At 38.2% G+C, this 24,360-nt stretch overlaps 3 protein-coding genes across 7 annotated transcripts; all 3 read right to left on the bottom strand.

The window, feature by feature from the left end:
- Positions 1–409: 409 nt before the first annotated feature.
- Positions 410–3,553, bottom strand: LOC112284028 (uncharacterized). 2 transcript variants are annotated; one of them, XR_016503467.1, is made up of 3 exons: positions 2,856–3,553; positions 1,427–2,610; positions 410–1,182 (listed from the first exon to the last, which is right to left on the bottom strand). XR_016503467.1 is itself a non-coding variant. In XM_090251483.1 (2 exons), exons 1-2 carry the CDS (start codon positions 3,039–3,041, stop codon positions 1,930–1,932), a joined length of 867 nt encoding a protein of 288 aa, XP_090107609.1. In that variant the 5' UTR covers positions 3,042–3,498; the 3' UTR covers positions 410–1,929. The 2 variants fall into 2 exon arrangements, 1 of the variants encoding a protein (XP_090107609.1); XM_090251483.1 differs by having other exon boundaries at positions 410–2,610; positions 2,856–3,498.
- Positions 3,554–4,613: 1,060 nt separating this feature from the next.
- Positions 4,614–9,439, bottom strand: LOC112284027 (aluminum-activated malate transporter 4). 4 transcript variants are annotated; one of them, XM_024523502.3, is made up of 10 exons: positions 8,440–9,439; positions 7,757–7,948; positions 7,451–7,527; positions 6,980–7,130; positions 6,621–6,773; positions 6,140–6,349; positions 5,821–5,972; positions 5,552–5,631; positions 5,268–5,423; positions 4,614–5,156 (listed from the first exon to the last, which is right to left on the bottom strand). In XM_024523502.3, the coding sequence occupies exons 1-10, from the start codon at positions 8,779–8,781 to the stop codon at positions 4,804–4,806; spliced, it is 1,866 nt and encodes a 621-aa protein (XP_024379270.1). In that variant the 5' UTR covers positions 8,782–9,439; the 3' UTR covers positions 4,614–4,803. The 4 variants fall into 4 exon arrangements, with proteins under 4 accessions (XP_024379270.1, XP_090107608.1, XP_024379268.1 ...); XM_090251482.1 differs by having other exon boundaries at positions 5,268–5,420; positions 8,440–9,165; XM_024523500.3 differs by having other exon boundaries at positions 4,614–5,171; positions 8,440–9,093.
- A 7,968-nt stretch (positions 9,440–17,407) lies between these two features.
- LOC112284026 (CSC1-like protein ERD4) lies at positions 17,408–21,837 on the bottom strand. Its single transcript, XM_024523499.3, has 8 exons — positions 21,023–21,837; positions 20,712–20,860; positions 20,315–20,590; positions 19,889–20,182; positions 19,509–19,772; positions 19,053–19,360; positions 18,671–18,926; positions 17,408–18,580 (listed from the first exon to the last, which is right to left on the bottom strand). Exons 1-8 carry the CDS (start codon positions 21,291–21,293, stop codon positions 18,197–18,199), a joined length of 2,202 nt encoding a protein of 733 aa, XP_024379267.1. The 5' UTR covers positions 21,294–21,837; the 3' UTR covers positions 17,408–18,196.
- Between the last annotated feature and the right edge of the window lie 2,523 nt (positions 21,838–24,360).

Genomic DNA, 24,360 nt, shown 5'->3' with positions numbered 1-24,360 from the left:
TACTTACATGTATCAGATTAGTAACATATTTGAATAAATAATTCAAATTTATCTTTCAACATTGACTATCTCTTATTTTACTTTTTTGTTAATTATTATCATTATTATTTATGGCTGCTCAAATTTATCTAAGAGTAATGTACCCTTACTTACTTGTCTCATATTTTAAGAAATCATGATTTAGGAAAGACATCTATTTATTAGACAACATTTAAATTTGAATATGATATTTATTTAAATTCAAAGCTTGATTTTTTAAATTATAGCTTGAATTTTTCTTTTAAAAGAAACCAAATATAAAAATAATTAAAATATTACTAAAATTATTACGAACATATATAATTTTAAAATAAATATTAAAAATCCATTGACTGCACGCCACTGTTTCATTTGAATAGAGAGCGCAACATAAATAAATAAATAAATAAATAAATAAACAAACAAACAAACAAACAAATACAGTCGTACGGAAATTCATCCATCCAATACTCATCTATCCGCGATACTCGTCCAAGGGTGGGAGGGGATGAAGAAGCTGAGTGACGAAAGTAGCGTCGGAGAATCGACAAATGGTCTGTTCATGAGCAGATTCCACGATAATGTGGACATGAAATTCACTGGCACAGCAACGATTCGTCCACCTCGTCGGCGTTGTCGTCGTCATCGTCGTCAATTCGTCGTGGCTCTGTCATCGCTTCCAATGCATCGCATCGAAGAGCGTTCCACTTCTCTGCTGCTGCGGTTTTCCCGTGCCCATCTGTTGCTCGCTCGGTGCGGTGTCCTAGTCCAAGATTCTTGGGCGCGGGGTTATCGTCGGATCTCGCGCTGAGTGGTCAATCAAGCTCCCCCGTTCACTTCTGCAGCACTTCGCCCTCCGTTCGAGTTGGAAAGGATTGGACGGCTTCTCCCGAGGGTCTTCTCACTCTCTTGCCCCGAAAAGAAGGTCTCCTTGCGTGGTGTACTGCGTACTGAGGACGATCTCCACTGCCTGCGGCGGCCGCATGTTCGACACGCTAGAGCTTTGTCATCAACCACCCATATCTTCAGTAGACAGGTGGATAAGAGACCGTGCTTCTCGTAACCAAGTCGATGCTTAAGCACTGCTCTCGGGATTCCAGCACGAGGTCGAAGTGACGCTTTTCGGGGTACACAGTCTTGACGAGTCAGGAGTCAAGCATGGACCTTATCGCAGGTCAAGAATCAGAAAGTCAGGAATCGACCTTAATTACAGATCGGCTGAGTAACAGCCCAGGAGGAGAGACAGGTATCTATTGTGGACAAAATTAGATCGGAAGCAATTTTAGAAACAGTAGACCACTTAAATAAGGCGAATTCATGCCTACGTGAATATTAGTAGACACGGAGGATCTTAACCAGTTCTCCTAAAGTTTCTCCTGGACAGTGAAGTCTTCCGTACTACGCATACCTTGAGGGAGGTGCAGAGGTCTGAAGTATGCAGTGTTGCACGCTCTTGCAGTACATCGAAATTCATGGAAAGTTGCGCAGTAGTCCTTCTCTTCCAGTCAGATAATGCAGAGATGATTTGCTTGAGACCGACAATGTAGTGCCAAAGACTCTTACGAGTCATGTGTGACTGAAATCCCAAGATAAACCTGGCAAGTCTTCACGACAAGCAGCGCTTCATTGCCGAAGTTGTCATGCCATAGAGGGCACGTTCGCAATCTCAATCTCGATACCTGCAAACCACCACTGATATATACCTCCGAAGCAGCGCCATTGATGTTGACATTGTTCAACAACGTTGCGCGAGACCATATAGACAAGTGAGGAAAAGCGAGGCATTGCAGCCAAGTACATCCTTACCATGCATTGAACTACGCATCCCATCCTGGTGTAAATAGAATCAATTCATTCTTCGGAAGGGTGGTGTTCAGAAACACCAGTTTAGTTGTGGTAAGAGTTGAGATCTCACTTCTTTGCTTTCTTTGCGGGTGACCCTGAAGCTTTAGTCGTCTTCGCCTTGGTTGCAGGTTTCGTAACCTTCGGCGATTTCGTGGTCTTCACCGACTTCGGGGCCTTCTTTGGCGTAGTCATCTTCCTGACCATCGGGGGTTTTCTTCCTGTCACGGGCTTCTTCGCAGGTGCTGGAGCTGCTGCTAACTTCTTTGCTGGTGCGGATAGCTTCGCTTTGGCCTTCTTCGGCGCTGGCGAAGTGGTTTTGCGGGGAAGTGGTTTGGCCTTGACAGCTTTGGTTGTCTTCGCATCTGGCTTCGACGTCTTGGATACCTTTGCGACCTTGACGGGCTTCGCACTGGAGACCTTGGCCTTCGATGCAGCTCCCCCGGCACTTTTGGTCTTCACGCGGCCAGCAGCAGGTTTCTTGGTAACTTTTGCCTTCGCGGGAGCTTTGGCGGCGCTTGGAGCCTTCGCTGCAGCCTTCGCAGGTTTCTTCAACTCATCCGCGAGTTTAAACGAGTTCTTCACCTTCACCAGCTTGCCGGCCTTCGTCAAATTACGTAACTGGATGGACAGCGTCTTCTTGAAGTTCGGAGGAAGACCGGTCTTATAATGGTCTTCCAAATATTTAGCAATGGCATACTGGCTGGATCCGGTCCGCTCCTTCAAAGCACCGATGGCCTCAACTACCATCTGGAAACATGTCAAATTTGCAATCATGAGCACCAGGCAATTATCAATGATTGCATCAATGTGTTAAACGATCCTAGTTCATGTGGTGGTCTTACGAACCACGGATTACTGAAGCACTCATGACAAAAAACCATCAATGACACCAGAAATCAAGACCAAGATCATCACGAATCTCTACAAATACATCACCACACAACCCTCAGAGTAGACGGTTTCCTCCGCCACTGCATGTGAATGGAACTTACCAAGAGATATGATGGGTGCGACGCAGGTGCCTTCGGAGACTTCGCCATTTTCGCCTTCTTCTCCTTAGGAGACTTGGTCTTTTTCTCCTTAGTCACCTTCGCAGGCTTGTCGTCCGCCTTGACATCCTCCACTGGCTCTGGGGCAGGGACGGGGTCAACCGCTGGGGCAGAATCAGTAGCAGCCATTGCAGCGAAGGAAACAAGAAACTTTCTGAACGAACGAACAAAGTATGTCCGAAGCGAAGCAAAGGAGGAACCCTAAGAAGAAATGGGGGGGGGGGCAACAATGTATTTTTTGGTTTTCTGCTCGAGCCTAACTTGAACTGCCCAAAAAAGAAAAACTAAAATCGAACTAACTAACGGCCGCAGGTACAATTGGACTGCGGAGCTGTTGTTGTGACCACACAAACCTCTCTACAGCAACGGCAGCACCCAAGAAGGAATGCAACACGCGGAATACCACCCTCCGAGATGGAGAACGTAGAAAACACGTAACAGACGCCACGAGGGTCTGGTCGAAGAGGAAGACGACGTGACGAGGGCGCAAAAGACCACCAAATTCAACGCGAGCTGGGTGGATGGGATCGCAGCGAAGACGGCAAAAAGTAGAGAGAGTCAGCGAGCACAGATCGAGGGGTGCACGGTGCGAGAATTGAGATAGCGATGGATGTGGTTCCAGGGCAAAACTACTAGCGAAAGGAGGAGAGTGTGGGTTGCGAGAAGAGGCGCCTTGGTTCTCATTCGGGGAGCTGTTCCCCACTGCTCCCATCACAAGGGAACATCCGCTCCCCACATTTGAATTGTTGGGATCTTCGTCGCACGATGCGCTCCCGAATGCGAGAACATCCACGATCCCCGTCTTGTGACCCTGTTCTCACCGGCTCCCCACGGGCTTCTTCGAATCTTTTTTTTCTAAGCTGGATCCCTTAGAACGGGGATGACTACCGAGCCAAATCTTCACTCTCCCTGTTTGGAAGGTCGGAATTCCCCTTGCAATGTGTTGCGTTCCCCTTGTAAGCACTGCGGCGTTCTCCATCTCCCAAGAGATAATTCTCGTGTCATCACAACTAATGAGACCGGCCTTGGGTTCAACATGTGCCGACTACCAAGTACGGCGGTTGACAAGTGGTGACGCTCGCACTGCCGCATTTCTTCTGTGTGAACTCTGCTACGTTGCCTTCTGAGGCAAAGCGCTGCATCTTTGATTGGATTGTCGAAGATTACGGGGGTAAAGATTGTGACTTTGAGCGCTAAGAGGTAGTTTTCATGATATATCGGAGTGACCCACAGTAAAACATCCGCAGCTGGGGTGTAAGGAAGCGTGGGTTTTATAACGCTGAGGAGCCTCTCCGCTTTAGTGGCATATCCAGTGGGATGTACAATTCTTCTAGTTTGATAAGGCGATATTCTGGGCTTGGATTTATGAGGCTGAAACGTGCCTGGTTTTTAACATCCACGCTTTAAGATCTCTGGTGCTTGATAACTGTCAATTTTGTTCATCCACCGTTTTGAGAATAGGCCGGTTTGATGATAACCTATGTAACGAACCAGAGGAAGCCCCACTACTTTGAGAATATGCTGGTCAGATGGGGCATCGTAACAAACATCCGCTCTCGCTCTGCCTGTAATTGGACCATGTATGACCTTCACGGGTCCATCTGTGGTGTGAACGTAGTAGAAGCTCTGCCTTGCGGCAGATCTATCTTCTTCAGATCTTTGTGACGCACACGACAGAATGGATACTGATGATACAGAGGAGAGCAAGAAAGCACAAGAAGGGAAGTGAATTGGACAGAAGGTCGCAGGCCGGCAGGCCAGTAGAAGAAGGTACAAACGTTCTGTGGTGCACCACTTTTGTGGTACCAGAGCCTAAAAGTTGAAATCCTGAACCAGCCGACGAGGTAAAGCAGTCAGCAGCCGGTTTGGCACCGGAAGAACGGATCAACTATCATAAATTATTAGTCACCGTTTCTAAGCGTGTTCGCCGCTCAGCACTCTCTCTGCTAGACCAGATCCTACCATCGCAAGTAAAGCCAGCCTTCTCGCTTAAGGTATTGACGCAATTGACCAACAAGTTCAACTTGGCCACGAATTCTACCAGACTACATACAAATTGAACTAATGAAAAAACTGCAATTCCTCCCGGAACAGGAACCATCAATTGTCGACTGCTGGGTTTTCGATTAATCCGATCAGTTAAGGACCCCTGGCCGGAGGCGGGGGGAAGAGGTTCCATGTCCGTGAGTTCCGCTGAATAACGATGTCTTTCTTGCAGGTCTGAAGATGTACTTTGAAGAAGGCCTGTATTACCAAGGCCTAGAGATAAGTTCAGTCTCTCGTTTTAAGTGCAGATGTAACCCACCATGGAAGAAAGCAAGAACATTCACAAATGGTTGATAAGAGTCAACTTACTGCGCCCTGGTGTCACACGGCTTTGATGACCATATGAGTCCGTGTGGAGATAACCTTCGTCAAGTACCTCTTCTACCTGCATGATCGGAAATGAGAACTCCACGGATTCGTCGTCCTCTGTTGAAGCACGCTTCCCTTCTGTTAGCTCGGCTGCTGCTTCAATTACAAAAAAAACATATCATGAATTATCAGCGGCATGAGATGCAATCATAGCCTGTTTTTCATCGACTTAAAAATTCAGGAGGGAACGAACCTCTGCATTGTAATTAACTAACTACATGTACCTGCAGAACGCCTTGCTTTACTGCTGGACATGCTGGCCCTAGCTCTTTCGTCGTCTTCATCCAAGAAACTCTCCACCCATCTGGCCAAAAGTAGAGCGTGGTAAAAGCGGAAGACGCCAACTGATGATCCTAAAAAATGAAGCTGAAATCTGATCTGCCTCTTCATCATTCCATGCATGGAGAGCAACTTAATTCATGTCTGGACTGAAATCCAAATGTATGAGTTCCACCCATGGATACAACTAGCAATGTTACGATCTAAACCATACCTGTCGGTCTCGGGAGTGGGGGTTATCAGTAATGTTGCTTTCTCCTGCAGTTCTTTCTGCAGATCCAATGCTGCAGCATCTACGGCAGTGATGTAAGGTCGAAGATTCACCATTTTCATTTCTGACACGCATTCTCCCATAGCTTCTAATACCTGACGGTAATGTGGATACAAGTTGGAGAAACATTCATCAGAGACTCAACATTCACTTTCAGAATACAAGGTTCAGGAGAAGCACATTTGGCAACCTTGTAAACTACATTCATCAGTTCTATGCGCGAACAAGGTCTGCATATCATCGTGCGGAATGCAATACATACCTTGATCGCTTCTCCAGCAAGGCGAGTCATAGGGCGAGATAGAAGTTGACGTATATTAACAGGGCACTGAATCTCTGATCGAAGACAGCCATCCATGGCTAACACTATGTACATACAGTGCCGACATTGTCGCGAGACATCTTTATACAGATCCCACGGATACTTCAACTCAAAATGACCATGAGGTGGTTCATATACCACCAATTCATGCTGCGAAATAACACAGCTGATTGTCTGTCATTCTAAATAATCAAGACTTGTTAACGCAACATGAATTCAAACAAGAGTAAATTGGGATGTTAATGAAAAAAGGGTCAATGCTCTAGCGAGAAAAGGTCATGTTAAGAAAAGGCATGAAGGTGACAGATAAGAGAACAACTGTAAGAAGACATTCGGTTGTTGGAATGCAAACTTAATTTGCCACCTAGTATGCTATCCATGAAGAGAACACTTGTTTGCAACAGGAGGAGATGAAACTAACCAATGCACTTTCATTTTCTTTTGCAAGGATAACGGTTTTGTATCCTTCATACACAACATCTTCAGGTTCAGGTCCCTCTAAAATTCTCTCAAAATCTGCCATCCGACTCCCTGCTACATATGCTTGAACACATGTTTCCAGTGCAAGCGCGATCTGCAAAGCCGAAGTTGAAAATCACAGAGCAGCGAGATCAGTCTGGGGGCTAGGTGTTACATGCTAGCACCACTGTAATCAGACATTTCCACAGCGACTTTGTAATTCACGGTTACAAACAGCGAAGAAAGTGGGTGCTTCTAAATTCAAAATATTATTCGAATTGAATAACATGTGAAATTTGATAACACAGTTTACGGACTTACTTTATCGAAATGCGCAGCAACCACTTTATGCAGCTCATTGCCTGCAAAATTCGGCTTAATACCAATGTTGGCCCCAAATGAAATGGCAAATCCCACAAGTATAAGCAACATCCGCAACCCCGCTAGCCTTGGTCCCTCATGTGTGCGATACCTGATGGCGAAAGTAGACAGAATCACCAAGAATATGTTCGTTTAAATTTGCTCAGTTATTTAACAGTATCAACCGTTATCCATAAGTATTCCGGCATGGCACGCAAGACCTGTCAGCCTTCTCTGAACTAGATATTCTATCCAAAATGAATAGGATGAGTACGTGTTCAGAAAGTTTTTAAATTTTAAATACAATCGAACTCTTGAAATCACCTCCAAAGATATAGTCACCCTGTGTTATACCCACTGTAGGAGAAGAAATCGAGAGGCCACTTTGAAAATGAAGAGCTTAAGTGTGTGTGGCATAGAAAAGGCACTTACTCACTCAATGTGAGAAATCCAAATGTAGCAAATCCGGTAAGGGCAGCATAATCGTACTTCTCCTTCACCGGAGGCACCTACAGAATGTAAGGGAATCTATTAACATACACATTCAAAAGTTCTTCAACATGCTGGCGTATATCCTCGTATTCACTCTCACGCTCTAAACTTCCACTGACTAACTTACCACGCTCATAAACATGGTCGTAAGGGTGCAGACTGAAAGGATAACCATGTCAATCACGAACAGCTAATTCATTTTCATTTGTAGCTAGAAAAAACTGACGTAATGATGTCAAACCGTACCTGTCTAATAAAACCAAGCAACCATGACCCCATAAACAAGAACACAGGGATCAGATACACCTCGGCTCGCCCGGAAATTTCCGTCATTTCAGAACATGCAAGAGCGACCAAAATTGCTGACACTGTCCCAATCATGCGTAGTATTCCCTTAGACAAAAAACTACCCACAGTAGGCTCATAAATAATAATAACCTGCAGTTCGCACACATCACAAACCACAGTATTTCTTCCATAAATCAGTTTGTACCCTACACAAGCAAGTAAAAGCGATTGATGTTTGAAACCAACATCCAAGTCCACTTCAGCTGATCGCACAGTAGCCCTCGGAATAAGAGGCAAATTATTACGTAGCACCCGCAACAAGTATAAGAATTTTAACGTATCCTCAAAAAAACTGAACCAGCGAGAGTAACCTGGTTACTAGTATCGCCCACTAACAGAAGATGTTTGAGACAGTCAAAAGAAGTTTCAAAAAGTTTCAAAATTTTGTTTTGACAGTCAACAGTTACCATTTCACTTTTAATCTTCAAAGTTTCGATCTTCCATTAGTTTCACTGCAAATCAAACCCACAATAGAAACTACATGGATGGCCTCGTGAAATCTTTTGTGAAAAAAAATAGAATACGTGTACATAAACACTGTGTCTGCTCAAGAGAATCAGAAATGCAGCGAAAATACTTACGCTGATGATAAGCCACAAGCTATTCATTCCAAAATAGTCGTAAAGGGGTCCTACGAGAACCGGTGTCGAGCTCAATAGTACTGCTAGTGCAATTTTGAACCCATGCCATTGCTCGTCCTTATGTATTTTCAAATAGTGTCTAATTCGTCGAACCTTCTGTTTCAGCTTCTCCTGCGTCGCAATTCGCCTAGCACCACCTTCGATGGAGTTCACGCGTGTCAGGATCGGCTCTACTTTAACTTCGATCGATTCTGTTTCAATCGATCTCAGATTCTCAGGTGGAGCTTGAGGATCCGGAAGACTTTGTGAAATTCCTTCAGTATTCGTATCGTGCTGATACATAGTTTCTACATTAGCGGCAACCCTCCTACCTTCCGTAGAAGTGTAAAGTAACTTATCTGAACCCCGATCACTTCGACCGCCCCCCAAAAAATAAATGTTACTTGGAGTGATACACCCTCTTCAGATCCAAAACACGCCCAAGTAGTGAAGAGATGAAGAAGCTGGCGTAAGACTATTGTTTATGCATCCGACTAAATGCCTCTTGTTTCATTCCTGCATTGCCAATCTTGCAAGAATAGAAGAGAGACGAGAAGAGATCTAGCTCGCATCCGTTTTGAAATCGTCAATGTCGACATCAGAGCATCACTCTCGAGCAGTTGCCATTAGGTCGGCGAGGGCAAAGGACAGAGCAAGAGGCAGCTTCAAAAAACATTGTCTACTAGACTACGATTGCAAATTTCGTGGTTACAAGGGAAGGATAACCCAGACGGAGCGCAAGGACAACTGAGATAGGAGATAGGAATTACACAGCTGGACAGTACGGGGCAGCAACAAGGGGCAACAAAAAGTATACTCTGACGCTTCTCATAAATTAGTCCCATTTGAAATCTAAGCAAGAGCCAGCTTGGCGGGAATCAGGTCACTCCAGCACCCCTCACATTTCCACAGAATAAAAAGGGTACAACTATGCGCAGTTCCCACGAGTTTTATTATAAAAAAAAAAAAAAAAAAAAAAAAAAAAAAACTCAACTTAACAAGCAGGCTGGGCTTTCACCCCCTCAAGGACCACCCAACGGAGGATGGAAGAAAAAGCACTTTTCGAGCTGAACAAGATTGAAAACCTCTCCAAACCCCTTTCACGAACAAAAACGCTGTTCCCACTCCACCTACACCCACTGCAGAAACCGCAGCAGACAACACGACGGAACAAACCACAGCCAAAGCCACCGCGAGAGAAATCGGGAAGAGCGGGGAACACACCACGGCACTGCACTAGAAGCGGGAAGCGTCAGGTTGCGTCTATTCCAAAACAGAGTTCATACACATCACCGGTGCTGCATAGCGCGGCAATGTGAGAGCTACAATAGCAAAATGCGGGTCCAGTCACGACGCTGTTCCCTCGCTGCCCAAAGACGGGCACCCATGAGAGCCCAACGGTGAATGCCTTGCCCGCTTGCCTGCCTCACAGAGATCAAACGAGGCAGCAGAGCCCAATTGTGGGTAGAATCAATACAAAGGCAAAGGGAACTTCATAACATCGCTCTCTACGTCCCCTTCCTTCCCTTCTTCTTCGTCAACGCCATGTCTGAGACATCGTCGGGACACACTCGCACGCGCCGCTCCTGAAACCTCGTCCTGGTCTGCGTCGCATGAGCGCGCAGCTTCAATGTAGTGAGATGAGAAAGGCAGGGAAGACATGAGCAAGGTAGGGAAGTGATGAGGTGGGGGATTTTTGTATTGTGTAGAGAGGAATTGGGTGCCTAGTCTAGGTCATGGCCGCGCTGCTGCAGCTCGATTTTTGGTGGGGATTTGACTGTGCGCGAGCTGCGCTGCGTCGCCCCCCGACCCCACCTGACTTTGCGACACTTTTCCCTCTCTGGGCCGCTTCTGGGGTAGGTCGCAAATCTGGTGGATCGCTGGGCGGGTAGGACACGAGGTCGTAAAACCGTGTGGGGTGATTAGAATGCGGTTGAACGTCTGATTATTTGTGTGTATAGAGATCTCCTATTTGTAGTTTAAACTTATGATTAGTGTGAATTCATTTTCTAATGTGGGGGTTTTGTGGGCGGAAAAACATATATGTGTGTTTTTTTGTTTAATTCTGTGTGTATTAGTGGTTAGTGATTGTCTTTTACGAATTGTGTATTGGTAGGGAGGTATTGTTGTTGTGTGTGTCTTGTTGTGATGTTGATAATGTGATTGGCTCAAATTATTTTTGCTGTGTGGATAAAGATTACAATGGTTCCATATTTTCCTTCATATATATATATATATATATATACATATACATGGAGGGAATTGTTAAATTGACCCAAGCATTTGCTAAATTCACTCACGCATCATAGTTGGTTGAGGATCCAACTATTTTTTCATTGGTTTTTGGCCAACATGGATCTGGCAGTGGAGAATTTTTTGATGATGGTTACAAGGGGTGGATTGATTTAATAAATATGTGGGTCAGTTTAACAATTTCTTATCTATATCTCTCTCTATATATTTACATATATATACATATAAATACACAAAGACTAATTGTATTATATTAGAGTAAAAATTATATATATATATATATATATATATTGAGATTCAAACTGACTTATAGGCCATTAGATTAAAAAAAAAGGTTTAAAAACACATAAAACTGGATAGAAAAGTATTAAAATAATTATTCTTCTAATTCTGAGTTTAAAAACTTGTTGTTTAAATAAGCTTTGATTTGCCATCTAAGCTTTGAAAGTTAATTCTTGTGAAGTTTTAAAAACAATTTAAGATAGTTTTGAAGAATTTGAAAGGCTGTAATTGAATGTTAAGGATTCTAAAAGAAATTAGAAGACAATATCCCAGTCATTATCTCCTATTTAGGGAAAACTTAAAATAAATAAAGTATATAAAAAGATTAATATAATTTTTTTTTAAGACAAAGTGATGTGAAAATCATCAAAAGTAATGACAGTATTGAAATAATAATAAAAAATAATAAATTAAATACCACCAATAAACTTAATTGTATTTATATGCCATTAATTCGTTTTAAGTATACTTTCAAACATGACTCGATGATCACCTATAAATATGAAGCCTGTTTATATTTATATTTATATTACCAAATAATTAATACATGGTTCAATCTTACACCTTCAAATGTGTTGGATCTTAAAATTTGACTGTAACATCACTTAACATATATAAAACATTTTCCTTTTGTAACATATCATTTAATTGGAATTATATATTTATATGTTTCAAAAGTAGAGTAAAAAATAACAAAAATTCATATTAATTTTTGATTATTATGAAAAGTCTCAACAATATAAGTATAAATTGACTCACAGATTTCTTTATTCTTAAATAAAAAATCCAAACCAATATAAAAGATAATAATTATTGCAATCATTTTTGAAAACTTCATGTAATAAAAGTGAAATATTTCATTTGATTTTAGATTTTTTTTAAAATCTGGTTCTTTTTGGTTTTTAATATTCTTAAATATATTAAATTAATGAAAAACTAAATTTCCACACATTAGATAAAGTCAAAATAAAAGAATCGTGTGTGCATAAATTGACACCTTATATTACCCTTAAATTTCTCTTGAACAAAGTTTTCATTTGTTATATCTAGGATTTTTATATTACAGAATACCCCAAACTCAAAATGTTAGAATCATAAAAATAAAACATATTTAATAGAGACAATTATTATCGTTGAAAAAAATAAAAAAATAAAAAATAGAGCAAAGATTTAAAATAACATATAGTTCATGTAGAAAATTTAACTATATATATGAGAAACGTGAAATAAAAGCAACGTTTGATCATTTAAAATTTCAATTTTACTCCACTTAGAGTAAACCTTATTCTTAAATTTAGTTTTGTCAGAAATGGTTTTCAGAGCAACAAGTTGCAGAAGTTACATGAAAATACTAATTCTTTTTATGAAGCTTCCATAACATTAGATCTAGAGAAGTGCCACCATTTTTGTATTATTGTACTCCTCTCTTTTACTATTTATTTATACTATTCTACACCATGATTTTTTTTGACAAAATATTTCTTGTCTTTTATTCTCTCTTTATCTCTAATTGTAATGTTAACTAGTTTAAAATTTTCTTTATAGTTTACTATTAAGTAGTGTACTAAGATTTATCTGTAATTTCTTTCTTTCATATTTTGTAACTTTTAAAGGAATGGTAAATATAATTAAAATATCCATGGAGTAAATTGTAGGCATCCACTTCTTTTTTAATTTTGTTTTTTTTATTATTTTTTAAAATTATTAAAACTATGGTTGGTAATTATACCATAGTTTCAGTAATGCAGTATCAACCTAATATTCATCTTACAGTGCTTGTTTTAAGAAATTGTATTAAACATATTGGGTTCAAAATAATTATATTCCAAATAATATAAATAGCATTAAAGCTGTATTTCATTGAAATATATTATACACTTGTATCATCTTAATATAATAATTAATTTTAAAAACATCAGTTTCAAGAACTGTAAAGGCTGTGCCTCATGATCTCATTCTTCCTTCAAATCATCCTTCAACTAATGATTTTCAAAATAAAAATTCAAAAACAATCACCATTTAATAATCATAATACTGATATTTTATTACAATCAACATGTAAATGTAAATTGCAATGGATTATTTGTCTTGAAAATTCTTAATTAACTAATTAAAAAATCCCAGAATAACTTTTTTATTGATGAGAAACTTAAATTAACTCAATTTGTAGATCCAAATACAACAAAATATGAATTTATTTGTCTAAATCATCGACTTTGGTAACATTCAAAAGCTAGGATTGCATGTTATCATGAGATTTTTCTGAAGTTTCATATCTACAACAAAAACTGCTTATTATAATCATAAATTTTATCAATAAAGACATTACATATTGTTATTGCATTATAACTTCCTTTAACACTCCATCCAAAAATCTCTACCAAATATAAAAAAATCTCTTCTTGTAAACTGTACTAAAGCTTCTTATAGAATTCAAATAATCCCAGTAAACCTTACAAAACGAATAGTTCTTCAAGTTCCTTTACCATAATGCCAATTCTACTATATTGTCCCCATCTTCTCTATGTCTTTTTACACATCCTCTTATTTTTCTACTTTTTCTCTTGCAAAGAAAAACATTAACATAAAGGTAAGACATTACAAGTTATATATATATATATATATACATATATATATATACATACATATATATATATATTAATAATCATTTCTCAAATGCAAAAATTAGTGAATTTTTTAAATGTTCTCTTTACTTTTCAAAATGAAAATGAAATTATTACCCAATGAAGCATGGAGATTAACATAATATGTTTTCAAAAAATTAAAAATTCTTTGAAATAATATTGCATTACTATTAAAAACCTGAAATTTTAATATAAATAAACATTTGGTAAAAATATAATTTACCTATTGCATTCTTTAAAAATCTATCAAGCTATTGAAAATATTTGAATTTTAAACATTAAAAAAGGCCATTACTAACCAAATTTTGAATTTTTATTAGCCAAAAAAAAAAAGATTTTGGAAAATAAAAAATTATAAATTACAAATGGTTGAAATTAACCCTAATAAATCTCAAAATTAATCTCAATTTTTTGGCCAATTGAGAGATTTATTTTTGATTATGTTTAGTTTTTCAATATTTTATCTAAAATTAACATAATATCTATCATTATAAAGAGTTAATATATTTTTAATAGCATTTGAGAAGTCAAATTTTAGTTGATAATGTTTGATCTTCACCTTTGGAAAATAAAATTATTATTCTTCTTATCACACTTAGTGGAAATTATTCATATCCAAGAGCAGAATTAACCATGTGTATATGTCTCAATGATATCTTTTAAAAAATACATGATATATAATTTAAACTTAATAAATGGACAATGATTTTTTTGGCATGCATGTATTTTATTCATTTTTAGGTAATAAAATAATAACAAGATTTTTTCAAAAAAATAAAATTAGCCAAAAATCATCACATAAGTCTATACAAGTTAACTTCAATTGTATTTTAATGATTATTCATGAATTACATCTTACATGAGATATAACTTTTTATAATGTACTTGTATTTATGATTATTATAGAATATATATATATATATTTTTTGTAATAACCTTAATTGATAAATTATATATATATAAGAATATTAAATAGAGTCAATTTTTTACTAAATTGACTCACCCTATTTAAACCATCATGAAAAAAATATAATAAAAATGACATCTAGATTCATTTTTCCAGTATTAGATTTGTAATTAATAAAGACCAACCACATTCATTGTGATTACCATATTCTTGATTAAGAGTATATTTAATAAAAGCATAGATTTATTTGATATTTCTAAATATATATATATATATATATATATTTATAGTATACTTTTTATAGCTACCAAATAAGTCTAAGTTGAAAAGAATTGATTACATAGGTGTAGAGCTATGACCAATCTAATTTGGAGCAATATCAAAACAATTTTTTGAGTGTGGTATCTAATTTTTGGATTCTATCAATTACTCAACATTATATCATTCTATCATTATCAATTTACTATGATTATATTGTTACTAATCTAATGACATCATTAATGCTTATCAGCAACTATAAAAATACTATTCTTAATCTCAATTCCTAATATTGATATATTCCAAATTATCACATTCTAGGACCTTTTAAAATCTTCTAGATACTTATAGAATCTTCCATAATATTTTAAGAAGTTCCATAGGCTTCTAGAAGCCTTTTTAGACTTTTATAAATTTTTATAGAAAGTACCATAGACTTCTATATCCTACATTATAATATAAATATGAGTCTTTGGAACAACTTTTGTTATCAATTTCATTCTTTGTCTTTGATCTTGACATATTTTTTTGTCAGATTCTTGTATCCTTAACAATTCCTTCGATAACTATAAGATCCATTCTCTACTCTTTTCAAGACAACTTCATCTCTATTTTTCTTCATTCTCAAAAATCTTATAGCCAAATTGCTTTTAAACTTGGTTGTAGTAAAGTTACTATTTGTAGGCTAGCAAAAAATGACATTCTTCATAGGAAGAACCTTAAATTAGGTAAACCAAAGAAGCTCACTATAGTAGATGAAAGATCAATTATTAGCCAAATCAACACTAGGAAGGTTGAGAATGTTGTTGAGGCTACTAAAAACCTTAACAACATTATCAATAATCTTGTGTTGATCCAAACCATTTAAAATGTTTTGAAGATATGGAATATAAAAGCTGTGGTGAAGAAAAAAAAAAAAAAAAAAAAAACCACTATTATTTGCTTGCTATCAAAAACAATGCTTGGATTTTGCTCTAAAGTATAAGGAATAAATTGTGGAGGATTGAAAGAGGGTTATTTGGTCAAATGAGACAAAAATCAACAGATTTGGATTAGATGGCAAAAAGTGGGTGTAGAAACAAAAGAGTTAGTTCTTACTTGACAAGAAGATCCAAAAAACAGTCAAGCATAGAGGTGGAAATATCATCATACAAAGGTGTATAGGATGAAATAGAATTGAAAGGATGACAAAAGTTGAAGGGAAGATGGATGCCAAGCAATTTGTAGAAATTTTTGAAAAAAGCATACTCCTTAGGATTGAGGAATCTGACATTTCTAACGAGAAGGTGATTTTTGAGGAAGATAATGACCCCAAGCACAACTCAAAATTGGCATGGAAGTAGTTTGATCATTATGGAATTGGCTTGCACAATTTCATAATCTTAATGCCATTGAACATCTTTAAGAGCACCTTAAATGCTAGCTCAACACCTAGAAGATAAAACCAAAAGGGGTTTGGAAATTATGAGAAAGAATAGTTGTGAAATGGGATGATATTGAAGCAATTTTTTGTCAAAAGTTAATAGAAAGTATGCCCATGAAGTTGGAAGTAGTTATCAAGGCCAACAAAGGTCCTACAAAGTGTTGATATGTAATTGGATACCACACTCAAAAAATTGTTTCAATATTGCTCTAAATTGGATTGGTCATAGTTCCACAATTACTTGATGGATTCTTTTTAATTTAGTTTCATTTGGTAGCTATAAAATAATATTTTATTTGCTACACAAACCATGTGTCATTATTCACTACAATTCATCTATATTACACCATTCTTTCCAAAATATGTCAATATTGAAACAATTTTTTGAGTCACTATACATACTTGTGTATATATATATATATATATATACACACACACACAATTAAATAATTATCTTTTCTAAGTATTTGAGTAGAATATTATATATTATTATTATTATTATTATTATTATTTAAGGTGAAGATATTTTTTAAAAAAATGTTTTAAAAAAAGAAAAATATTATTTAATGCAAATTAGATCAGATGGAAAATAAATAACATAGAAGTAATAATTTGTTGAAGTATAAATTTTCCTAGATTTAGAGTATTAAGTAAAAGAGTATTTCAAAGAAATAAAGAGTATTTTATAAGATTGGTTGTGACCTTTGAATCATTATTTTTTAATTCTATCATGCAAATATGAAAAACTTGTTTATCTAATATTTTATTTTGTTTACATTATACAATCTTACTTGCAACATAAAAACTAAACAAATGCATCTCTACATCAATATGTTTTGAAATTTTAATTAATTTTGTGTACTATGCTTAAATAATATTTTCAATTGCCTTAAAAGTGAGATTTATTCTCTATAGTAGTGAAAATCAGTTTCATGTTATAAAAGTGTAATTTTTATAATCACCTTCAAACAACAATAGATTTACTATTATTCACCTATACATACAATCACAACTACATGTAAATAAAAATCAACCTAACAGACTTAATTTATTGCTTGTGTTAGACAAGATAGAACTTTAGATTCAATTGTCATGTATCAAAAACGAATACAACAAAGTTTCCCATGATCTAATTTCATATTGGCAGTTTTAAGTCAAAAGTAAAAATAAAAATAAGTTTTCCAAGCAGTACTTATGAACTTTAATGTCACATTAGAAGTTAAAATTTCAACACACACCAATATAAGCACGTTGTGCATCGGATGCACACGATCTTGGCATTTTTCCAACTTTCAATTGAAGTCACCAATAAATAACTTCAGCTCAAACGATTTCACTAATACACAGATATACAAAGTTCTTTCTTAATACCGAAGATGAACACGAAGACTATAAAAAATAAAAAAATGCGTGAAAAGTATAGAAGGGTACAAAGTACATAGGATACAGTGTCGGTGATAAAATCCACGGCGGTTTCGGAGACAACTTTGTCCAGCACACGATGCGATCCACATGGTCCCGGAAGCAGCAGACGAGAACACCCATGACTCCACCAACAATCACTTATTCACATGCTCGGAAGGCAGAAAGATGCTTGGTTTTTGCACAATAGCAAGTCAGAAGTCGGTCAGAAACGCAAGATGCACGGATTGTCGAAGGTGAGATTGCTGCAAAGGTGCTCTCCGCACAAGCCAACCAGAAGAAGACCATGGCTCAAATGGGGATCGATTCTAGCCCCTGATATTTCGCTGCTTCCCTTTGTGCTATGTCCAGACTTGATCAGAACTGCTGTGCATTTGCAATTCAAATTTGTGACCTTGCTCTTTGATGACTTCTTTGATTTCTACAACAACAACAGGGTTGAACCCACATGTGAGTTCTGGGTGTTCCGAAAGAATGAGCTCCTGTGGCACCGAGTTTTGATCGACCGTCGGAGCACGGCTCAAGGGCCTAAACAACTGCATTGATTGTGGAGTTGAACTGTGTTGCTAAGTTTGAACGCCTGTCGCGGATGCCTGGATGCCCCTCTTGCAAACACGAGGGTGTATACTCGTAGGCGATGGCTCCCTCGGATGGCCGAGACTTGGGCGTTTCAGCTGCCGTCCAAAGCGACACCACCACGATAGACGGATAGTAGTTCTTTTTGCAGAACATGTAGAAAATGACTGTGGCGACGGGAAGGATAATCAGAATGGGGGTGAAGAGGAACTCCTTGACTCCGAAGTAACCGAGAGCTGTGATTTGAGCGACAAAGAGCGCTGCTAGGATTCGGTTGTGGATATGGGGCCACATGCTACCATGGCTCTCGAAGTCTGGAACGTGAACGTTCAAAGCCTGCAGGTGACGCACCCTCGGTGTGGTCAACTACATGGTAAAATTTATAGTTGCAATAAAGGTGATAGCTCGGCGTAGAATGATTTTTACCTGATTGCGCTGGACAAACCATCCCAGGACGTAGTACGTGAAGGCAAAGGGAATGACCATGGGGGCGATCACAGAGTAGCAGAGAGAAATTGTGAGGATGAGCAAATCATTGGGGATGCTTTTGTGGTATGTGAAAGCCCCAGGTGCCCATGCCTCTTTGAGCTCCCGCTCGGTTTTGCACTTGAATTTGCGCTTGAAGTGAAAGATGCATAAAGGAATCAGACGGGACAATTCCAAACCGTAACCAATGAAGAACCTGCGCATGAAACCAGCAATTTATCATTTTTATCCTGTAGGTTATCGTAAAAAAGCTTCAGCATTGCTCACACATTGGGTTCGTAGGTGCGTGGATTCACGAGCAGAGAGAGCATATGATGTTGACCTGAGAGCGACATATGTTATGTAGTAACTAGCAACTGGAGGCAGCTTGGAACCCAAAAGCGTCACCACTTTGTTGGCTGAGAGCTGGCTCTGTTGCACGAGAATTTTGACACTGCTGAGGTTCGAGAAGACAGCGCCGAAGATGGTAACTCCGAGGAACACGTTGAAGATGATGAAGTAGAAATATTTCGACGAGGCAGAGCGCACTACTTGGGACTGAGACGGGAAACCTTCAGCGTGCGACAGCACCATCATAATCTTGGGCAGAAGAAAGAGAAAGAGAAGAAGCGCTAGTTGGGGTAAATATCCCTGCAAGGTTGAATTAGATACACACCAACATTAATTTGATTGACTCGATCCTACCATTTTATCGACAACCAATTGGTGGAATTTAAGAGCGAAACTACTTGACAATTTCGAAAATGGCCAGCTTTTCATCTAAAATGAAAATAATCACCTGGACAATGGCTCCGACGACTGGGATCTTGGTGATGTTACTGGTGAAAGGCAGAAGTTTCTCCAGATTCTCAAGGGTTGTGAGCCCCGCAACGAACGCTATAGGAATCATATAGAATATGACCAAGAAGAAGGTGATAACTGAGACGATGATTCTTCTCATAGCACGATTCCATGCATGGATGTGCAGATTGTTCCACACAACCTCCTCGGGTTCGGGTGCTTGCGATACCTTCCAAAACAGAGCGTGAGGTGCATGTACCACCTGCAATAGAAACGACAGCAATTCAACTCAAGATTTTCTTCTAAAGAAAGACAGTGAATTCAAGCCACAGACAGCGACATTTTGTAACCACAACAGCAGTCTAAATTGACCCGCACCTGAGAAGCTTCGGCGGCAGTGCGCCGGTCATTGAAGATGACGAACGCAGCATCTTGCTCTAGATCATGGCGAGTTCGAGACTGCTCGGCATCAAGTTTGGGTTTCATTTCCTCGCTTTTCTGTCTCCAGTAGTCGATAGAATCGACCTTTCGGCCCCACAAGCCCATGAATCCAATCCTGTGCATAGGCCGCTCTCCATCGCCGTTACCCTTTTGCTTTGACAACTCCCAAACTGCTTCAGAATGCTCGAGTTTTCGCAAAGCGTCTTCACGTTCGCTGAAGAGCTTCTCGACCTGCCCAAATCACTAGCCCTTCGGTGTCAGATGCGTCATTCTTGAAACTAACGATTCCGTGAAGTCGATGGACATATGAGTGATTCAAAGATCGAGTTTCGAATGAATGTGCGCTAGGGATCGAACACTTACCGGTTTGATGTTATAAACAGGTTGCACTCGATTATAAGCGCCCGGATGAACTCTTGCGAAGAAGCTCTCTACTTGCTGGGCACGAGTTTCCTTTCCCATCGGCTTCGGAATATCTCTAACCAGCGCAGTGAACTGTTGAGGTCGAGCGTTCGAGGAAGCGATTTCTCGATCACGCAAGTCCACGACCCAACGGTACGATCTCCATAAGACGAAGTAGACCACCATAGAAACATAAAACATTCCAATGAGAAATGCCCATATCTTCCTGCTGTTTGGCTGTCCAACAATCCCAGCCACTCGCATGTTAGAACATTGATTGGATCAATTCTTGATTCAGAATCACACCACATCTGGCAACATAGAGGAGACGAGCTGTGAGCTGTTAAAAATAGATTACCTCGACATTAGCCATCCCTAAATTGTCAAAATTTTGATATGTGAAATTGCCTGTCGTCCTGAGTTGCTGTTGATTGTAGCTGCTTGTTGACGACAGAGGAACCAGGACAGGTATACAATATAGCGCCGACAACCCAATAATCTCCACAGCTGAAAAGCATTCCGATTGATTATTATGTAGAAACGGTTTAAGTAGCAAATTACATCCAGTACAGCCAGCTTGACAAATTTCGGCAGGATGAGATTAATAATCGTACGTGAACTTTCAAATTGTCAAGAGTCAACATCCACAAGAAAAAAGTGAGGACATACCTGCAGTGAAGAGATGAATGTAAACCGCAGCATCTAAGCCTGCAGCAGCAACGATTTCTGCATCTGTAGCTCTATAAGACTCTGTGATCCATGAGAATGGTCCTCGGCGTTTGGCCGCCACTGCTCCATCCTCGCCCCGGAGGATACGAAGAGGATAGTAGACCGGAGCGTTTCCTGGCCGACGAGATAGTATAAAATACACTAACATTAACACACAAAACACTACGAAAGAAGTCACCAGGGACGTAAGGAACGACGTCTGGGTGGCCATCTTGCCAACTCCTTTCTTCTCACTTCAATCCCGCACTCCTAAAACCTCAAATCCACAATAATCAACGCGAGACTCGGCATTACGCTACCAATCCCATCTCTCGCACCATCCCGCCATCAACAATAGCAAGAAAGCTCCCCCTCGCCGGCAGTAGCACTCTCCAATGCCCCGAATATTACAGCAGAAAGCATGAGAGGAAAAAAAAAAAAAAAAAAAAAAAAAAAATCCTTCGCGCGCAGACATCCAGGAATCGAACACCGCTGAATCTCTCACGCGAAATCCTCAGCCCAGCGACGATCAAACTGAAAAAAGAGTCCGAACCGAAACTCTATCACGTCGTTTCTTTCAGCTTTAGCTTCGAGCCCCGAGCTTCAATTTCGCACAAAAAAACGGAATTCAGGCCACGACAAGGGGGATCAAGACATCGACGACACGCACAGGATGCGGCAAGTGACTAACGGCGATGGAGGATTATTTGATTGAGTTTCATCAAGTGCGAGAGCCCCGACGGCAAAGCTGTGGCGCACAAGCTCACGGCAGCAAAGAGACAAGTCTAGCTTTCCATCGCCCTCGCTCCATTTATGCAATTGAGACCCTGTATTACCCGGTCTGAGATCCTGTAGTTACCCGGAATTTGACCCTGTGACGTGGAGGCACTTGCAGAATTCCGGCATCGATTGGACACGTGGAGTGCGTTGGTGGACTAAGCCTCGTTGTCTCCTTCATTGGAACCTCACACGACCACGTGCTGCGCTGTCCATTATCATCCTTCAGGGACGATTTCTGGTTTTAGTTCATTCATCCGCTTCATCGATGCGATGGTGTATATGGATGAATATCGTTTGACCTTTTCGGATGTAAGTCCTAGTTTCTTTTTTTATCTTTTTTCCTTTTGGAACGTAAGGAGGTGGACTCCTTTGGTGAGATATACCATTGTACAAGTCCAGAAACCACAAAAAGTGATCAACAGACATTTATGGACCTTTTTGTGTATTCCCAAAGTTAGAAAACATCTTAAAAATGGGATAAGTTACAATAAATTAACTACACAACAATCAACAATCAATTAACTTATATAGTCTTTGCATCTATAACACTTGCCATGAATCAAGTCATTCACAAAATAAAATGATGTCTTTCATAGCTTCACTTTATATAAAGAAATGTTAAATAGACCAAGGTTTTTACTAAATTGATTTACCCATGATGAATGTGGTTAGTTTTCATTGGTTTCAGATCTAGTAGTGGTGAAATGAATGTAAAAGTCATTTTTTATTTATTGATGGTGAGTCAATTTAGTAAAAGCCTAGGTCTATTTAAAATTCGACTTCATTAATATATATATATATATATATATATATATATGCATAATACAGCACTGATTACTTCTATCACACACAATCAACATTGGCCCATGTTGTAATAAACATTCATGTTGTAATAAACATTCATGTTGTAATAAAATTTTATTAAATTTAACATTAGAATTACCCCTCTCCCCTCCTCCTGAGTTCAAAAGAAAGTGAAAAACAAGAAGAAGAAGCGTTCTTGGGGTGGATGAAGGTTTTTTTCGGGCAGAGGATCAGGCAGCCCAGAGAGCCTTGAACATTCTCTTCACGTAACTGCTGCCCGAGGGTCACGAAACTTCCCACGTGGCAGAGTGATCAGCGACGGTGGAGGCTGCCCATCGAAACCCCCGACTTGACGTGGCCTTTAAAAATGATTCTATTGGTCTGATCAAGCCACGAAGCTTCCAGGCTGCTCCACAACGAGGGCCATGCCAAGGGCACACGTTCTCTCGTTGTATTGTGATCTGAGAACGTGTAATAGTGATGGGAACGCGTTAAACAAATTATATTACATTAAGAATAATGGCAATGAAAATAATTATATACTGTATTATTTATCATAGATTTTGTAGATTAGTTTGAAAAAGCCACAGCTATTACTTTTTTTTTCCAATAGAATATTCGTTTAAATTATGTTAAAAAGAAATGAAACTTCATACTTTGTGTAAGATTTGTTTATGTTAGAAAAAATTATACACACACACACACACATAAATATATATATATATATATATATATATATTATAAAAACCTTAAGCATGCAATACTCATACGTTCAAATGTGTTTTCTTTTATAATTAGAATTTTAATTAGCTTTATCAACTATTGATTTTTTTACTTGCACAAATTGTATAGTGTAATCAAAAATGTGTTGTAACTCTACTTTTAGGTTTATAATCAAATAGAAATCTGGTAGAAAATTATAAATTACTAAATTTTGATTCTATTACTAGTGATTAATTAATTAATTAATTAAATAAGTATGTATATGCTTGTAATTATTGTAAATAAAAATATATTTTAAAAATTATAAACCAAATATACTTTGATCTTGCTGGTTCTTATTGTGTTAAAAGTATGGTTAAAGAAAAAAAATTGTAAAATTAATTAAACTAAAAAATAAAAAATAAAATCATTTCACAAAACATATATGACAAGAAAAAAAAAAAAATCAACTCATGTATAATTAATTTATATTTTTATTATTGTCAAATTAATATGCTTAATTTCTATTTTTTATGATGGTTAGGATGGATGGAGCAATTTTATAAAAAATTGGAATCATTTAATATTTTCATATATTTAGTATATTATTGATTATATTTCAATATATTCAATTATTTTTTGTTCAAATAAAATTATAGGAATTGCTAAAGCCACACCTTTATATTATTAAAGCTACACCTTGATATTGTTAAAGCCACACTTCTATAATGTTAATGACACATCCTAAAAGGTATTGTGGTTGTTTTCATTGTAATTTCTTTTGGAATCACACTTCATAATTCCTTTCAAGATACTTTGGAGAAGGTCAATTAGTATATTGACTCTCATTTGGATGGAAGAAGCATTAGAAGTGACGATTTAATATGTAGGCACAAGTAGAGAGTAACAAAAGAGGATAAGATTAAACATGAGTAAAAAGCAACAAGAGAAAGATAGGATAAACACAAGTAAAGAGAGGCATGAGAAGAAAACAACAAGGAAGATTATTTAGA

The sequence above is a fragment of the Physcomitrium patens genome, chromosome 6, assembly GCF_059467195.1.
Source record: "Physcomitrium patens ecotype Gransden chromosome 6, ASM5946719v1, whole genome shotgun sequence".
NCBI classification, from domain to species: domain Eukaryota; kingdom Viridiplantae; phylum Streptophyta; class Bryopsida; order Funariales; family Funariaceae; genus Physcomitrium; species Physcomitrium patens.
Note: the sequence above shows the minus strand (reverse complement) of the source record. Positions and strands in the feature narration are given on the sequence as shown.

Coding starts and splice junctions, on each gene's coding strand:
- LOC112284028 (XM_090251483.1), bottom strand. CDS start 3,041: ATGGCTGCTACTGATTCTGCCCCAGCGGTTGACCCCGTCCCTGCCCCA. Junction 2,611..2,855: donor CGCACCCATCATATCTCTTG/GTAAGTTCCATT, acceptor ACATGTTTCCAG/ATGGTAGTTGAGGCCATCGG.
- LOC112284027 (XM_024523500.3), bottom strand. CDS start 8,781: ATGTATCAGCACGATACGAATACTGAAGGAATTTCACAAAGTCTTCCG. Junction 7,528..7,756: donor TGCTTGGTTTTATTAGACAG/GTACGGTTTGAC, acceptor TACATTCTGTAG/GTGCCTCCGGTGAAGGAGAA. Junction 5,172..5,267: donor CCGTGTGACACCAGGGCGCA/GTAAGTTGACTC, acceptor ACTTATCTCTAG/GCCTTGGTAATACAGGCCTT.
- LOC112284026 (XM_024523499.3), bottom strand. CDS start 21,293: ATGGCCACCCAGACGTCGTTCCTTACGTCCCTGGTGACTTCTTTCGTA. Junction 20,861..21,022: donor CATTCATCTCTTCACTGCAG/GTATGTCCTCAC, acceptor AATGCTTTTCAG/CTGTGGAGATTATTGGGTTG. Junction 19,773..19,888: donor CTGCCGCCGAAGCTTCTCAG/GTGCGGGTCAAT, acceptor TTTCTATTGCAG/GTGGTACATGCACCTCACGC.